At 41.8% G+C, this 17390-nt stretch overlaps 3 protein-coding genes across 10 annotated transcripts in view; 1 reads left to right on the top strand and 2 right to left on the bottom strand.

Moving 5' to 3' along the window:
* itpr1 (inositol 1,4,5-trisphosphate receptor type 1) overlaps positions 1–2101 on the bottom strand; it is a 115491-nt gene extending 113390 nt beyond the window's left edge. For 4 of the 7 annotated variants that reach the window (XM_087135275.1, XM_087135273.1, XM_087135274.1 and 1 more), the window contains exon 1: positions 1853–2101. The gene's annotated coding sequence lies outside the window, so the exon portion shown is untranslated. The remainder of the gene's footprint in view (positions 1–1852) is intronic. The other 3 variants (XM_087135278.1, XM_087135276.1, XM_087135277.1) reach the window with 2 other exon arrangements.
* A 293-nt stretch (positions 2102–2394) lies between these two features.
* LOC110986912 (formylglycine-generating enzyme-like) lies at positions 2395–8049 on the top strand. Its single transcript, XM_022249214.2, has 8 exons — positions 2395–2912; positions 3052–3126; positions 3473–3555; positions 4518–4640; positions 5879–5993; positions 6298–6411; positions 6630–6689; positions 7068–8049. The coding sequence occupies exons 1-8, from the start codon at positions 2439–2441 to the stop codon at positions 7191–7193; spliced, it is 1170 nt and encodes a 389-aa protein (XP_022104906.2). The 5' UTR covers positions 2395–2438; the 3' UTR covers positions 7194–8049.
* Positions 7878–17390, bottom strand: part of LOC110986911 (serine/threonine-protein kinase A-Raf-like) — a 45817-nt gene continuing 36304 nt past the window's right edge. For both annotated transcript variants that reach the window (XM_022249213.2, XM_022249212.2), the window contains 6 exons: positions 14230–14491; positions 13693–13739; positions 13108–13226; positions 12454–12585; positions 11895–12029; positions 7878–11332 (listed from right to left, as the gene is read on the bottom strand). In XM_022249213.2, coding sequence (XP_022104905.2) covers positions 11150–11332; positions 11895–12029; positions 12454–12585; positions 13108–13226; positions 13693–13739; positions 14230–14491 — 878 coding nt within the window. In that variant the 3' untranslated portion in view covers positions 7878–11149. The remainder of the gene's footprint in view (positions 11333–11894; positions 12030–12453; positions 12586–13107; positions 13227–13692; positions 13740–14229; positions 14492–17390) is intronic.

The following is a 17390-nucleotide window of genomic DNA, read 5'->3' on the forward strand; positions in this document are numbered from 1 at the left end:
AATTTATAATATATATTTTCCTCTCCAACCAATTTTGTTCCAGATAAAGAACTGCGAATCTTACAGCTGGTTTTAAATGGCCTTAGTCAGTTATTCAGGGAAAAAAAATTATTAGGCCATGTAAAAAAAAATCAGTTGGGGATCATCCCTTGTGCCCATAAAGGGAAGGTGTTTTTTTGAGGGACAAGAAATTTCCATGTGTTTAAATGACGGAAAGTTTATGATAAAGCGAAACCTGGTTATTAAGAGGTCCTTGGTCTATTACTTTGTTATAGCAGGAACCTTTACACATGTAACTACCCCTTCAGTGGAACACTGCTCCTTTCTCTCTTAATACACTCGACCACAAATGGCATTCTGATTCAAATTTGAATAACAATTTCCAAGAAAAAGTCAGGACACACCATTAGTACGTGCGAGAGGGAAGTATGTGACACATACTCCCACGGTCTGTCGTTCAGGGAACTAGGCAGTGTCAGAATTCATTGGCTGCTGCTTGAATTCACACATCTACATGTACCTATGGTAGCCGCTACCTATCCAGCTGCTCGATTTTCCATATGTTTGTGCATGCAGTCGCAGCCACAGCCACAGCCAATACTTCAGATGTGGCCTCGTCTGATTTATGGCGAGTGGCGCTGTTCCGTTTACCACCCTTTCCCTAAACTGAATGAATCTTTGCTCTTTCCTAGTGTGCGTGTCCAATAGATGGAACAGCCATCGGTGGAGAATGAACTAGTGTGAATTCTCAGACCGAAGGGTAAGCTTAGGATTGTTTCTTGCGTAAGTTTGTTTGTGCTTTCTTGCAGTTTCCCCCAATTTGGGAAAACTTTTTAAAAATGGGTCGGAAGCATTTTGGAGGGTCAGGTGGGGATGACCACCAATTTATATTTTTACACGGCCTACAAAGCAATGCACAGTTTAACTAGCAGGATAGGACATAATTATACTACTACATTTATTTATTCATGTGGACATTGACAATAGTTAACATATCATGGACAATATAATAAACATACAGTGTATATAAAAAAATGTACATTGACACATACTTTGAATAGAACACACTGAGCAACAAACAACTAGAAAAACAAGACTTATATTACAGTTAGTTCACTTATTTTGCAATGTTAACATCAGAAATGCCAGCATGGGGGTCTGGAGAATTAGAAGCCAGTGACTTTTAATCCTCCCATCCCAAATTCCCTCATTGGACATAGCCTAGCCTGATGAAACAGCAGTAGGATCACCATCTCTAACGCTGTCTGGTTCCCAGACCAAACAGACCCCGACTGTGTTTGGCATCGGTCAACGATCGGGAGTTAATCACTGTAGTAGACGAATTGCCCAAATCGAAACCAACATTTCACAGACTTTTATGAACTGGAAACTGCCAAAAGATATACATAGATCCTTACACGCAAAAGGGATTTCATAAAAGGCGTTTTCGCGGAGTCTCCACTGTTTGGATTGACCGTTTAGTTTTGGGGCCAAGGACATGAAGGATACGGAGGGAGTCCAGTAGACTGGCCCCCAGTCTGGGGCTAGACATAGGCCAACATGCCTGGCACCTGAATCAGCTGTAAAAACAGGCAAGACTGAACTCATTTGGCCAATCAAAGACAAACTGATGATGATATTAACAACCATGACTACTCCTGGAACTCTGGGGTTCGTCGTCCGAGGCGGACGACCCTGGGACGACGAACCACAGAGTTTCTTGGTAAACATAACACTGCACACAGTCATGGCAATACATGTAGCATGACACTGTACGTCACACGCGAAACCACTAACAACACGTTTTGTCTGAAAACATTGTCATGTAAAGCTAGCCTCGCAAAAAGCTTACCAAATGCAGCTGCCTTTCGACGTATCCCGATCACATGAAAGAAACCCTAAATTTTATCTACACTTAAAGAAGCACAAACAAGCACTGAAGTGCAGCAAATCGTCTGCGCTTGGCCTGCGAAAGTGTCGAGTACTCACTACCTTTGTGCACAACAGCCATCTGACCTGCTATAACTAGCGCTAGCAATATTTGCGGAAGTGCCGCGCAACACCCACGGCCATGATTGGATTTATACATCCGCCAAAGCAGCGGAATGATACTCAAAATACACCCCCCCCCAAAAAAAAATTACCATACTTTACAATCATTGAGCAAGACATAAAGGACTGACTACTATATAAATGAAATGAAGCTTTATTAAAACAATTTACTGCCTGGCTTCACAGCTGCATGACTTCTAAATTCAGTCAATGGCTCTATTTCTTTCAAAGCCGCTTTTAAAGACCAGATTTTGACGAGCGCCCCCTTGCGGTACGTAGCAGTGCAGTTAAACTTAACAGTAACCTGACTTTACACAGTATTACTTTGCGTCAAGTTAAATTGGTTACCAGCCTTTAGAAGAAGAGCAGACGACACGACGATCAAAATGAAGTTGCAAGTGAACGAAAAACGACTTGCAAAATTGTTTTTATTTCTCGCAATATTCGTGGTACTTGTTTGCGCTGATACAGATTCAGAAGTTTGCAGTAATTCCAAGGTTTGCGATTCCCAAGCAGGGGACTTGGAGTCCGGGAAAGACTGTGGCTGCTCTGCTAGTCGACAGAAAAATGAAGGCGAAGACAAGGCCATAAACTCTAAAAAATATAGTGCAGGATTTGATGCTGAAAATCAGGGAGGCCAGGGGAACGACCAATCTGCAAAGGATACCTTTGTTAGGACCAACCAAATGGCTTTCTTAGAAGGTGGACAATTTACTATGGGAACAGATGAGCCAGTCATATATGCAGATGGTGAAAGTCCAGCGAGGATTGTTTCCTTGTCATCATTTTATTTTGATGTCTATGAAACGAGTAACACTGAGTTTGAGTTGTTTGTGAACACGACGGGTTATGTTACAGAGGTAAGCTCCTTTTTTGAAAGTAAAACAGGAAAAAGATGTCGGTCGAACTCGCATTTACACATTTTATACACAAAGTCACAGCCACTTTCAAATGTGAGGAAAGAAGTTAAATTTGCCATCATCATTTATCTAATAACAGGCTGAAAGATTTGGAGACTCGTTTGTTCTTGAAGGCAGAATCAGTGAAGAGGTGAAGAACGACATCACACAGGCTGTGAGTTCTAATCTTTTGAAGTTATTCTGACAAGGGAAATTGTGGCATTTGAACAGTTTGCAACATTTTGTCATGCCCTTTCCATGTAATGGTTTGGAAGAAACTCTGCCTGGGATCATCAGAGTTTTGGAGTGCCAAAAACACCAAGAAGTTTACCCTAGGTAGGTGCTGAACCTCCATTCCTTGTTAAAATCCCCAGAACTTATCAGGCACCCTTCATTAAACTTGGTGGTGTTTGTGACGCTCAAAAATTGTGGTAGTCCAATATGGCATATCTTCCCATCTTTTTGGCAAATGTTCCAAAGTTGGTAAAACAGTTGGTTCAACACTTTGCTTACGTTTATAGGTAGCTGCTGCCCCGTGGTGGTTACCAGTCAAAGGTGCTGACTGGCGACATCCAGAAGGACTAGACACTGATATAAAAGACAGGTGAAAATTCAGAGATATATGTAGGTTTGTGTTTGGGCATTGAGGCTGTGCGGGATACCTACAGCTCATGCACAAAACAAGCACATCATAGGTCATTCGAGAACAGCAAGAACGTTCAAGCGGGCATGATGTCAGGTCCCTTGTTCTCAAATGATGTTGCCTTTTTTCTGTCACAGACTGGTTCATTGGCATGTGGCCATGTCCAAATTACTTAGCAGTGGCTTGAAATCACTTACAAGCATATGGTAAAGGCTGCTGTTACTGGTTATTAAAAGGTCATTCAGTGAGTGCTTTGGAAGGTGGGTGGAGCATTTGAAGTGTTAAGCATCATGGACTGGCAGAAGCATTCGGACAGGATATTGTATCCTATGTTGCCTGTCAGCTTCCAAGTTAGCTGAGATCTATGTGGTCTTGCTTGCGGTATATAGAAGACCCTCTAGGTTATCGATCATGAGGTTCACACCCTTTGGATAGGATAGTACAGAATCCAGGAAACTGAAAGGAGTAGTGGGGATTTAATCCGGTCTTTTCGGCAAACTGCTAGCGTGGTCTGTCTAGAGTTTTCTGTCGAAGGTAAAAGCACTTAAAAAAATGCCTTATTTGTTTGATTTTATGTGTTTGTATGGTGGTAAAACTTAATTATCAAAGCTTCCCTTGCACCCCAACAAGTTATCATTTTACGGATTGTTGAGAATGTAGCTTACAGTAGGCTCTACCAGTTTATGGTATATATGTCGGAATTAGGGTAATGTTTGACAATAGTTTCTAGCCTGTAACTCTACATTTATCTATCATTCCAACAGGCTACCTCTGTAGAGTACGAACAGTTCGTGATGCTAGATACTTTGTACAAATAGACTTTGTGACTGCTATAGGCAGCCTCGTTCACCTTCCCTTATGGTGAAGTTTTCCACTGAATTGGTATTTGCTATGTACTTGATCTTCGATGCATGTTTTCTCAGAATGGACCACCCAGTTGTCCACATCTCCTGGAATGATGCTGACGAGTTCTGCCAATGGGCTGGCAAGCGGCTACCCACTGAGGCTGAATGGGAGTACGCTGCCAGGGGAGGTCTCAAGGGAAGGTACGACAGAAGTCACCCGCTAAAGCTGACTCCATCTGCGATTCTGTCTAGAATCCCTCTAAATCCTCCAGTTCGTGGCATAGTTTTGGTGAACTTAGACAAATTGGGACATCATTTCCTACATACAGTTACAGTAGCAGGGCTATATGGCAATGAACCCATCCAAACATAATGTGATGGCACAAATTCCTACCCCCCCCAATTGCCCGCACAAGTTGACATGACTGCTGCAGTGTGGCAAGATTGCAGATGAGGCTGGAATTTAACCCCGCACAACATTATTTACTCACAGTGTGTGATTACTCCTCAATTAATGACAAACAGAGAGAGTGGGGCCGACAATAGGCCTCTGCACTGATGAGATCACACTTTGTTTGCTCTTGTGTACTTTCCTATGGAGCCAGTGGGGGCCCAAGGTCCTCTGAGCTCCATATAGGAAAGCACACATAATCAAACTCTGGCTTTTTAACCACTTTGCGCCGGGACGCGGATAGAGCCGCCATAAAAATTGAGATCATCCTCAGCCCGCTTTTCAGCTATTATTCTTGGCCCATGCTCGACCGAACACAGTGAAAGAAGGCAGACCCTGGCTCTTGTGTATATGGTAATTGGTCTTTGTGTGTAGCCCAGAAATGAAAAGACCGAATTTGCATCATAATCACCAGCTTCACAATAGTCCCCACTTTGAAAAGAGGCAATGGGATTGTGGAAGCTTGAGTAGAGCCGCATGCCACCAAACAATGAGCCTTTTCACCGTGTAATTCAAAGCGTGCAGGGCCACAAAGCGAGAATCTGCGCTTTGGCAGGTGGCCTTCGTGGCCAAGCGAGGCTGGAATTCTTGGAGTCGGCTTTCAGGAAGAAATTCCTGTCGTCTAGGGGTTAACAGAATGTGCACAGTTGGCAAGATAAAATGGACTTTTAGCCAATATCACATTGTCTATACCAGGCAAGATATGGGACGGAGGGGTACCCTGCTTACCTGTCCAATCCATATACACACTCTAGACTATTGTTACCTAACGCATCCCCCCCTAGACGTCTGTAAAGAATTTCTGAGACTCCAATCAAACAATGACCAACACAACGGCGGGGGAGGTTCTCTCCGTCCCATATCTTGTTTCAAATGACATTGTCAGTGCCACAGGGTTTTGTGAAAGGGTCGAATTTGAGAGTCGGCAAAAATTTCTACATACATGTCTTGAGTCACTTTAATTCATTGAACCAAATCTTGCACCCAGATTGCACCCTTGGGGAAACAAAGAACTTCCCAAGGGGGAGCACCGGATGAACATATGGCAGGGGGATTTCCCTGTAACCAACACAGCGGAGGACGGCTATGAAGGAACTTGCCCTGTGAGAACCATTTTTTTTGTTTTTTGTTTCAGTTACTATGCCAGGCCTGTTCAGAAAACACCAATTGGACTGTTTATTAGAATCATCGTTACACAATATGTGTAATTAAACACATCTGCCCATCATGTTTATATATTCACATAGTCTTTCTTGAAGATGTGGATTTAATATTCAGGGGTCAAGTTCTGCTTAAACTGTCAGTGTGAAACTTACAAGGATGTTGCCTTTACAAGTAGGGTCAGGGTTAAACTTAACGTGTGGTGCACATGCGTACTCCTTAATATCTGGACGTGGTTGTTTGCAGGTGACAGCCTTTCAGCCAAATGGTTACGGACTCTACAACACCATCGGCAATGTGTGGGAATGGACTTCAGACTGGTGGACAACCAGGCACAGCGCTGAACCGCAGGAAAACCCAGTGAGTTACATGTAACTTGGAAAGTCCTACTCAATAACTTCATAAACCAGTGAATTCTCACATATTACATCAATGCCACTAAATAAGTTTGGATCTGCTCTTCATCTGTGTTTTCATGAGAGGTTAATGTGAAAAAATGTTTGAAGTTCTACATGCTGTATTTTGTTTCCTTCATTTTTCAGAATCCCATTCCATTTTTAAAAATAATCTTGTTTTAGAAAGGTCCTGAGACTGGCACAGATAAAGTGAAGAAAGGAGGATCCTACATGTGTCATAAGGTAAGAAATTTCAACAGTACAGTAATTTTGAAAACTCACCCAAAAATTCCAACTATTTTTGGAATTTTCAGAAACCTCAAACACAGAAACTGTGGCAAATTACTTGGTATCTCTAGTGACCTAAATAAACTGAATCAATTAGAGGGCCTCACGTTTCAATCCAAACAGAATCTTTCTCAAAGGTAAAATAGGAATTTAAAAAGAAAATTCATTCTATATTACTCATTCAGGAAGCTGTTTTCCATGCATTAATGTGAACAGAGATAGGGAAGCAGCTTAACCTGGCGATATGGACTGTACTTTTTCATCCGGAAGAAGGAAAAACAGCTACTTTTTAACTCACTGAATCATTTTTCTCTCCACTTTTTAAAATCCTAGTCCTATTGCTACCGGTACCGGTGTGCAGCTCGAAGCCAGAACACGGCGGACAGCTCAGCTGCAAACCTTGGATTTAGATGCGCCGCTGATGAACTGCCAGTGGGGGTGGAGTGCACTAACTGTTGAATTGCCAGGTGTGAGATGTAACACTGAAACGTCCCTCCTGAAGTCACAAGTTCCTTCCCTTATCTGCAGTTACTGCTTATTTTTATGAGCTACCAAGCTACAGGGAAGTTTTCAGCAAGCCTATGATCAAAAACCAGGCTCCCCCCCAAAAAAAAATCCAGCAAATTGATTTCCAAATTACAAAGAGCATTGTATTACATGTATTGGCTTATTTTGCTAGCGAAAAAAGTTTTTGAAAAATTCATGTGCTTTGCGGCTTCTTGACACTGGCCCATTCCTAGCTGATGCTGATGGAACTTATGATACCAACTCCAACCAAAATTGGCAGAAACTGATCCCAAATGTCCCAAATCTTTGGCATGAACTGGGACATTCTCAGTTGCCACGTGGCAGCAAGCATGATGGTCTTTTTGTATCCTTCTCGATCATTTTGAGCCTGCATACATTAGCTCAAACATGAGGCATACAAGAAAGAAAGGACCATTTTATGTTGTAATCATGACCAAATCAACACCTCCAGTCTGACAGGCAAAAAAAAAAAAGAATTTGACATTGTTCACCCTGTTATCTATGACTTTTCTTTGTGTTGTCCGATCTTGTAGTCTTGCCAAGAGCACTGTTACAAACAATCTCTCCCAACTCTTTCAAGAACAATCTATAAAGGACTAGAATGAATCCAAAAGGTGAGAGTTGACATTTCAAGTATTAATAGGCGGTCTTTACTATGGTACACTGCAGGATACGCCCGGGGAGAAAAACACCCCTTTATACACTTTAGAAAAAAATCTTACAAGGCAAAATGTAATATACACACACATAAATAATAATAAACGATCATCAATTTGTAAAATAAGAACCAGGTTTGCGTCTCATGTATCAGTCTATCTAGTCAAATTATCTTCATAATTATTACACTTTGAAAATTAAAAAAAATACATCTTTAAGACTAAAAGTACAAGACAGATAATCCTATCATTAAAATGATACACAACTTTTTTCATAGGTAAAACTTTGAGTGGTAGAACTAGTTGGTAAAGTGCATGAAAATCACAACCCCCCCCACAAAAAGTTTTTGCAGTTCTAAGAAGTCTGGTCAACTTATAAACCAAGACCTTGCTCAGATTTTTTGAGGAAAAGACTAAGAACTTCAAGAATTCAGTATACTTAGATTCTTCAGCTATGTAGCATCCATGAGTTCAATGACCTTTGGTTGTTTTGTATTAAAAAAAGGCTGCACAGATTTTTAATAAACTGCATTACCTGCAACATAAGGAGTTAGGATTTTTGTTCTGAGCAAGATACAAGTCGACAAATAGTCCTATTTCCCACTATACGAAACATTACAACAGGTTTAAATAATGCCACTGTTACTATCAATGACAGTGAAATTTGTTAAACATTTTTCTCATATAAATTTTTAGAAAGCTGGTCCACCATGCCTGAGAAATGGTAAACAAGTGACAAATCATAACATATTTTTGCAACAATTCATCATTTGTAATTCATTTTGGCCATGCTTAATACACATTAATTTCTTATTTGAATAGTTACTTCAACTGTTTAATATTTTAAAAGTTCTTCTCTCCCCTTCCCCGTCCAAAGGAAAAAAAAAAGGGAGAAAGTTGGCATTTGTTGTTGAAAATTGATATACTGATTTACAGCATTATGGTACTTGCATTTAAAACTGGTGAGACTACATATTGCCAATGCTTTCATGAAGATACACATTTCCCAAAATCCTTTACTTGCCTTTCCATAAAAACAGCATCACTCTACTTTCCCCACCCCAGAAATCCCATCTGGGATGACCAGCTAATACCATTTTTTTTTTCAAAAAGTGAGCGGGAACTATATTAGTATCAGGCCGCTCAGGATGCCTAGCTGGACAGCAATGCTGCCTAAGCATGTGCCACTGTGGGAAATAATGACTTTTCACACAAGACTTATCCCCATTTCCGCCAGATCCATATTAATTTTGTTGTTTTCTTGGTGGCGACTCAAACTAAGCCCCATGATCAGGAGGAATGACAGGCTACAGCACAAATGATTATTCCACAGGCAGGAACATACAACTTCAGTACAGTCCACCGAAAACTACTCTAAATATGTCTTGATTTCACTTAAAAGATCAACATTTTCTTGACTGGTTTGAGTTTTGTTACCCTAACACTAAAGTAGTCATTTCTCCCCTTTATTCTGACTGCACATTCATGACAGCCAGCTTGTAAGCAATACCTTCTGTATATGAAAAACCAAAATGCACGGGCCAACACAACACCCACACCTTCCCTGTTCTGAAAAACATAAAAGACTGCACGTTCTTCATAACATTTCCCACTGCCTGTAAACTAAACACCATTTCATGAAATCCTTTTGATTTTTTTTTTTGTTTTCTACTTTTTTTTTGGTTCAAACTGTACAGTCATGTTAGTAAAGGCATACACAGGTTAATTGTAGCACTTCTTTTTTAATGTTTAGTTTCTGTATACTGAACCGGCAGTATATATGCATTTTTTTGTATACATCTAGTAAGCAAATGCAGTTTGAGTTCATGGAAAAAAAAGGTAACTTTTGTGTTGTTAAAATTCCACCTCATGTCTGTAATTACATTATAGAGGATGTAAAGCCTTTTTGATGGGACCAGCCCTCAATCTGAGAAAGTCCAATTTATCGAAGTCTTTGAAATTAAAGTAATTTCTCTAAGACTGAAATTGCTCCTTCAAATCATTTACAGTTCGACAATTTAAAAAAAGTCTGTTTTATAAAACATAACTAAGGAATTAAAACTTGACATTCTCCTGTAGCACACCGTAAAACTTCCCTCCACTGAAACAACACCTATCCTCTTACAGAACAAAAGCACAATAATTTAAAATGTTTAAAAAAAATTGAGTATTGGCTGTTTTCCACGGTTCCAACTGATTGCCACAATTTCACCAAATGCTTAAAATGTAAACAGTTCTCTATAATGACAGCGTGTTAACATCAAACCAATGTGAATCAGAAGATTCAACAGAAGTTGTAACAGCAAAACACCTGGTGTGTTTTTGGTTTTTGTTTTGGTGGTAGTTACAAACACTGCACCAATTAGACTGAAGCCGGGTGTGCTGGGTAAAACAGAGAACGGCTGGAAGTCGAGACTGAATCAACTTCTCTGTATACACAAAGAATCCATGTTTTCTTCTGTACAGGGAGACACAGAGCAATGCAGGCTTCTTTATCTCTCCAACGCTGAAGTATTAAACTCTTGGCCAGTTGCCGTAAAAGACCGCTTGAAAATGCACAGCAAGAAATGGCCCAACTCTGGAAACCTACTCAGCATTAGGCTCTTCTGCAATGTGCCGGGCTCCCACTGTGGGCTTTTCAGTTCTAGGGCAGAAGGCATGTAGAAATCCACTTTTGACTTGAAGCACAGCTCGTGTTGGTTCCGTTCCCTGCTGTCTTGAGAACACCAAGGTCTCTGTCTTCAAAGACGAGTTCAGAACGAGACAGTTATCTTACTCCAGTGGACTGAGCACAGTCTGATAGTACAGCTGTCTCTCATTGGTTTCAATACATGCATCCATGGCAGTATTTGCACAGTGTGGTGAAAAACTTCAGACTAATGCATCAAAAAAATACTGTCTGATGTAAGAATTTGCCGCAGATGTTAGTTAAGTAGTACCACCTGCACTCTGCCACTCCGAAAACCAACACCGTTGTCACAGAGATCTGGTCAGCTGGACCAGTGCACGGCTGCTCACGATTGTAGTTGGGCTTTTGCCCATCGTAAGTCAAACGACATTCACTCCAGTCAAAAAATGTCCCCTCAAGTCAAAGTTCTTGTCACTTGTCTTGCAGACAGCCGCGAGATACACTCGCCTTAAAACGGGGGTCCTGACACAGGGGGTCGTCAAGAAGCCCTAGTCCCGGCAATCGCGTTCCAGGCAATTTATTGTTAACAATTTATTCAATGCCTACAGCCCTCCCGTTCCAGTGAAGAAGGGGAATGCACCAAACTGGCTGTTGATGGGTGTCTTGGGAGAGGGGCAATACATGAAGTCATCGGCTTGGAAACGGGCCCGGTTCATGGAGGGCTCGGAGTGGCTGCGATGCACCTTGGGGAGGAGGCGGGCTAAACCTTCCAAGGAGGCCAAGATCTTTTGTAAGGGGGGGGGGGAGTGGGGAGAGAAATAATAGGAAATTTTAATCACTGGACAGCAATGAGATTATGTTTAAAAGAAAACGTCACTCTTTGCCTCTGTCAGGGTTCTTGAAACCTCATGGTATACAGCCACTCACACCCAACCATGAGAAAGTTAAAAATGGCTGAACACTTCGGGAAAATTGCAAAAAACTGTGACACAAGTTGACATTTGGCATGTTATCAATTGTAGAAATTAAATGTATAAATTGAAGACAAAGACTGGCTAGTTGATTGAACAGTATAAAAAAGGTGTGGAAGGTTTTAAAAATCCCATTAAATGTTTCAAAATGATGCTACAACCCCCTCCTCCCAAAACCCAGCCCAATTAATAAAGTTAGTCTGTCAAATATTCTTCTTAACTGTGAAATGACCTTAAGCAAAGTTTAACCAAAGTATCCAAATTCTGATCTAAACATTTTCAAAACATGTCGTGGCACGTGTGAGCCATTCACACTCACAACACACTGAGAAATAATATCGCCACACTCCAAAACAATCAGACTGCCTCTTGTTACCTGTGGGAACAGGGGTCTCTCTTCACGGTTCATCTTACAACAGTCTATGATGAGTCGCTTCAGGGCTTTGGGCGTGTCGTTTCTGGCCTTGTTAGTATCCGGAGATAAGTAGCCACGCCCTACCATCCAGATAATCTGAATAACAAAGATAAAGACAAATTAAAACAAAAATTCGTCAGGGCATCCCAACTCTCACATTTGAGCACATCCTTGTTTCTATTCCTCGGATGACCATGTGTGTATCTTTACACCAAAACATGAGTTTGACAAACAAATTCCATCATTCAGGTATCTGACATGAGTTGACTAAGGGGCTGGGATAGACTGGAAAGGAGACTAGTGTACACTCAAGTAAATTGGGTCGACACCCGCATTTTGCAACAAAGCCTGTGGAATGACCTTGACTTCAAGTCACCATCCCCAGATCACTGGGAGAAATCAAACTTACTTCCAAACCCCCCAAATCAGTTACTCTTCCCCCCCCACCAAAAAAAATGATCTGGAAAGTGTTCAAGAAATGAGACCTGAGGTTATCCAGCGAATGCCATGTGATACACACCTGGTCCTTGTTGTTGATGTTGGAGTAAGGCAGCTGGCCTGAGACCAGCTCAAACAACACCACACCGAAGGCGTAGACATCAGACTGGAAGGAGTAGGGGTTGGGATCTCTCATCCGGATCACCTCGGGAGCCTGGAACAGGCACGTTCAATGGAAAGTGCATAAAAGCAAACTATATGCACAACTTTTCTCCCCCTTGCAACTCTGTCATCCCTAACCGAGTAGTTACAATATCCCTAGGAAGGCATGGGGTGGATATGAATGGGCTCAAGACTGGAGTCAGAAGCGCTAAGCAATTTCTGCGTACAAGTGGCGCAGAATCATCAGCCAAATGTATTTGTGGTGATATTCGGACCACTGAACAGATACTTGGCACCTGCTACGTCTTCAAGTCCCTCCCACTATGGTGCTTGGACTGATTGAGTTAAGCGAAGACGTAGTGAGCTGGATATGCTTCTTTCTGTAGCATTGTCATTTGGGCTTCACACGCAGGAACACGCGAAAAAAGAGCCAACAAAATTCTCAACAGCTTGCTTCTGTGTTTTTTCCCTCAATTTCCTGTTAATCACTGAACGCAATTCCCCCTTCATCAAAAACTTTATAATTTTTTTTCGTTCTCATCTGCCTTCCTCAGATTTATCCTTGTCTCCTTACCATCCACAAGATGGAGCCCGTGGGTTGCTCACAGAGCTGAGAACCACTCCATCTTGATTTGACAGTGGCCAGGCCAAAGTCGCCAATCTTCACCGTCAGATCATCGTGCAAGAAGATGTCTGAGCATCTCAGTCAAGGACATTTTTTCGTAATAATAACAGTCGATGCTCGAGTTTGCTGGAAATTCAATGGATGCACCTTTTCACATTTTGACTGCTTGGGAGTAGAGATGAACATGGCATATTTGAAACCATAACATATTTATAGTCTTAGTAAATGGCACATCAACATTATCTTCTCCAGACACCGCAAACTGCCAGAGAGTGCAAAATTCCACATCAAATAAACTGACGAAGAAACTCTGTTTGCTAGTTGCCTGGTCAAGTATCCTGCTTTTGCAGAGTAAATCGTTTTGTTCTTAGCACCTGACATAGCTGGCACTATCACAAAACAAATCGATGTTGGTAGCAGTTTCTATATCGTGATGAAGACTCTCTCCAGTATTGTAGAAGATAACGACAGCAACAAGCAGATCTTTCTAGCCTTAATCTAGTGAGTCGGGCAATTCCCCACTACAAAGGATACTATTGGACTTCATATCTCGATGGATGATGTTCTTAGCATGCAGATAGCTGCAGAAGGGAAAATGGAATCAAGTTGTGGCAATGTGAAAAAGTTGGAGACAACTTTTCTGAAAAAAGTAAAATCTCGGGCTGTAAATGGTCAACGCTGCCTTTTCAACTAACTTCCAAGTGAGCTTGGTAATCTCTGTATACTCAGTCAATTTTTCCCTTTATTGAAGTCTCAATGTAACATTACTCTTAGCAAAGCTTACATTATACCAGTGATATGTTTACGAAAATTTGATTACTGACTGAACAAATTCTCCTGTCCTAAATCTGTAGAAGTGCAACATCACTGGAGGCCCACATCCTAATTGAGCAGGCTCTTGAAAGCAGATTTTGTCTTTGATTAGCCAAGGGATGAATAAACAACACTCAAAGCCGGCCAATTTCCCCACGGAAGGACCAAAAAAGAGGGACTACAAGCAATAAAGCTTCCAAAACGAAGCACCTCCCTTTTATGAGCTCTTCCCCCCCTCCCTCCCTCAAGTACACTCACTCCATGCCTTGCGCCGTCTGCCGGGCAATGTTGATCAGGTTGTACATCTCAAACTTGGTCTCCTGGACGTGCAGGTGCTTGTAGAGGCTGGAGCCCTCGCACCACTGGGTGACGATGGACAGCTGGGGCTTGGAGGTGCAGCCCATGAACAGCAGGATGTTGGCATGCCGGGTCTTGCGCAGGACCGCCACCTCGTTCTTGAAGGCCTGCAGCTGGGAGGCAGTGGGGTCCGTCACGTTCAACCGCTTGACCGCCACAGGACCTGCAAGTCATTTTTGTATTAAGGGATGACTGTTACTCCAGTCTTCATCTCTTGACCGGTTCAAGCCAGTGCCGACATGATCTGGCCATCTTTATTTGCAAGGGTGTATGGCAGTTAAACAACAGCGCACTCTTTTAATCTACAATGGCAAAAATGTATATCTGTCATCACGTTTGATCGATCACTGCTGGCTGAGTAGGGCTTTTTTGCCAGTCAGCAAGGTGTTCCTGTACCAGGCACTCCGGCTGTCATCAACAGTGAATACTTAAGTCATAAAGTTTTTGAAAAGTCGGAAAGAGCAGGTACCGGGATCAATATAATATGAAGTCATACCCTACATCAAAGGAGTAACGCTTCATGGTGCCAAATGACCTACTTCTCCAAATGCACTGTTTCTGCTTTAACAAAATCTGAACACTCTCCAAAAGGGGCATGAAATTAGACAGAATTTTGAAAGCATATCTCATGAGCTGCCAGGCCAAATTTGTTTCGACCTCACCAGTGAGGTCAGCTGCTCACAGGATTAGCAAAACGGACATCTACCCTACTCTGGTACTGGTCAGTAAGGCGTGAGGTCAAAATACAGACGGTTTAGAAACAGTTGAACGGTTGGTGTTAATCCCCCTTCATTCCGTTCGTGTTTTGGTGTTGGACAGTTTAACGGTTTGAAAAGAACCGTCTGCCCTGGACTGTATAGCTTCATGAGCAACCCTGAAAACAATGGAGTTTGTGGCTTACACAGCCATGGTTGTGAACAAAAGATCCTATTCAGGGAGAACTTCATTGGCCCTGGTCAGCCTTCCTGGGCTGGCCGTGAGGATTAGTGGTTAACACCTTGTGATAGGAAGACACAAAATCAACTGCATTCCAGGCTACAGACATTTATCTAGCTTCAGATACGTTTTGAGTGGGTATTTCATGACAAAAAAGCATTGCCCCAAGATAATTGTTCGTGTTTAAGCGTTTTTTAGACTAGAAAATAAATGCGTTTATATGGGAGTGACGGGGAATGCCAAACACGGTTGCCTCATTTTACCGCCTAATCTATCGTCTATGAAAGGAAATATTCACGTAGACGCAATGTGAATTTATTTGGGACTTCTGTCCCGTGTACCATATTCTTTGAAGGTAATAAAAATATGTCAAACTCCGCATCAAATAGTGCTGGAAGTATGTGTTCGGTTCAGACGGGGCTTGGACATTTTTTGCCGAACTTCGGATCGGTTGGGTTCGGACATGTACACACATGTACAAGTACAATGCACATTGAGACATGAAAGGCTCACTATGATCGTGCTGCAAAGGCCTATAAAGTATTTCTACGTGTAAAATTATGAATCTGCCATCTCTCTCGATCCGCGAGCAACTTTGATTTGAATACTTTTTTTATAAACTTTTTCCCAGAGTTTGTTTTCGAGTACATTCCGTATAAAGTTATTTTGAGGGTTTGACAGTTCCCGACCGTGTTTTGCCGACCAGAAGCGGTTGTGTTCGGACCACGCTTGACTCAACAAAACGACCGTAAGATTTGTGCAAATAGAAAAAACAGCATGCTCAATTAGGACTTCCCTCCAGTACAGAATACAAGATTAAAATCAAATTTCGAGCAAATTGTGTTTTGGTTATTTTTGCGAAATAGATGGCTTTTGAAAACTACGAAAATGGCTTTCGTTGCATATCTGAGGGGGAACCTTTCCAAGGACGGCGTGCACGTGACCAAAGGGGCGATTTTTCATCAGCCTCTTTTGAAGGAATAACAGCATTTTGTTATTTGAGATCTGGCAAATTCCATTACAACGCATGTGCACTACGATCAAACCCTTCATGGTCAACTGAAAGGCAAGGCCACCGCGCGAACAAAAATCTCCTCGCGCTGCGCTGAAGCACAGCATGCACCGAACCGCTTGGCAAAATTTTCATCCGGGGATGCCTTGGATCGAACGCGAGTCCGACTGTGATCGGCATCCAACCAAAATTCGTTTTGCACTCCATTTATGAGACCATTGGCCTAATATGGAACGTCATTACCTTAATATGGAACGTAAGGGCGTGGCTATCGTAGATTGGCAAATAAAATAATACATCTGAATATACATGAGCACGATTGGATGTAGTGAGAATTTAGAAATGTTATGCAGCGACAATGCCGTACGTTGCGTGTTCTTGGTTGATTTCTGAGTGATTCTCACCACATGCCTTTTACAACCATCTCATGATGCGGGCCATTGTAAGTTTTAGTATGTTCACGCACGTGTGGAGCACGCCGTATAACTCGTTATCCATTTTTCGTTGTTTTTTATTAAGTTTTCTTGTATTTTTGTATGTTTTCCCGCGTGCCATCAATAAAATGCCTTATCAAAGCCGTACATCCGAACCAAACAGTTTAGTTCGGTTCAAAAGTGCCTTGTTTGATGTTTTTTGCCTCGGTTCGGCGGTTCGCCTGCAGCACTAGATTAAATTGTGTTTATTGTCTTAATTTACTGTGCATTAAAGTTTAATAGGTAAAGTCAAACACCAGAGATAAGTATAAAACCCGACATATTTTTTTTTCCAACAAGAATTTTGTGCAGCCACAAAATTTACAAAGAGTACAAAAGAATGGTACGTACAAAACATATTGCAACGTGCACGCATGTACTATTGACTTCAAGAAAAAAACATGTACTTGTATCCTTAAATCGTGCAGGTGCAGCTTCGAAGTAGAAAGCGCGTAGTTCGCGTACGTGTCTTCCTCGATCCTACACATGAAAACCTGTGACTGCGCAATGCTGAGTCCCAGCTTGTGCACACGGGCCAAAAAAGGTTTTATCTGTAACTACATGTTGGCGAACAGAACACTACGTCGTGAATGATTCAGGTAAATACTATTTCGAGTTAGTTTATTCGATTCTGCAGGTAT

The sequence above is a fragment of the Acanthaster planci genome, linkage group LG04, assembly GCF_054643075.1.
Source record: "Acanthaster planci isolate LZ-2023a linkage group LG04, COTS_SCS, whole genome shotgun sequence".
NCBI classification, from domain to species: Eukaryota; Metazoa; Echinodermata; class Asteroidea; order Valvatida; family Acanthasteridae; genus Acanthaster; species Acanthaster planci.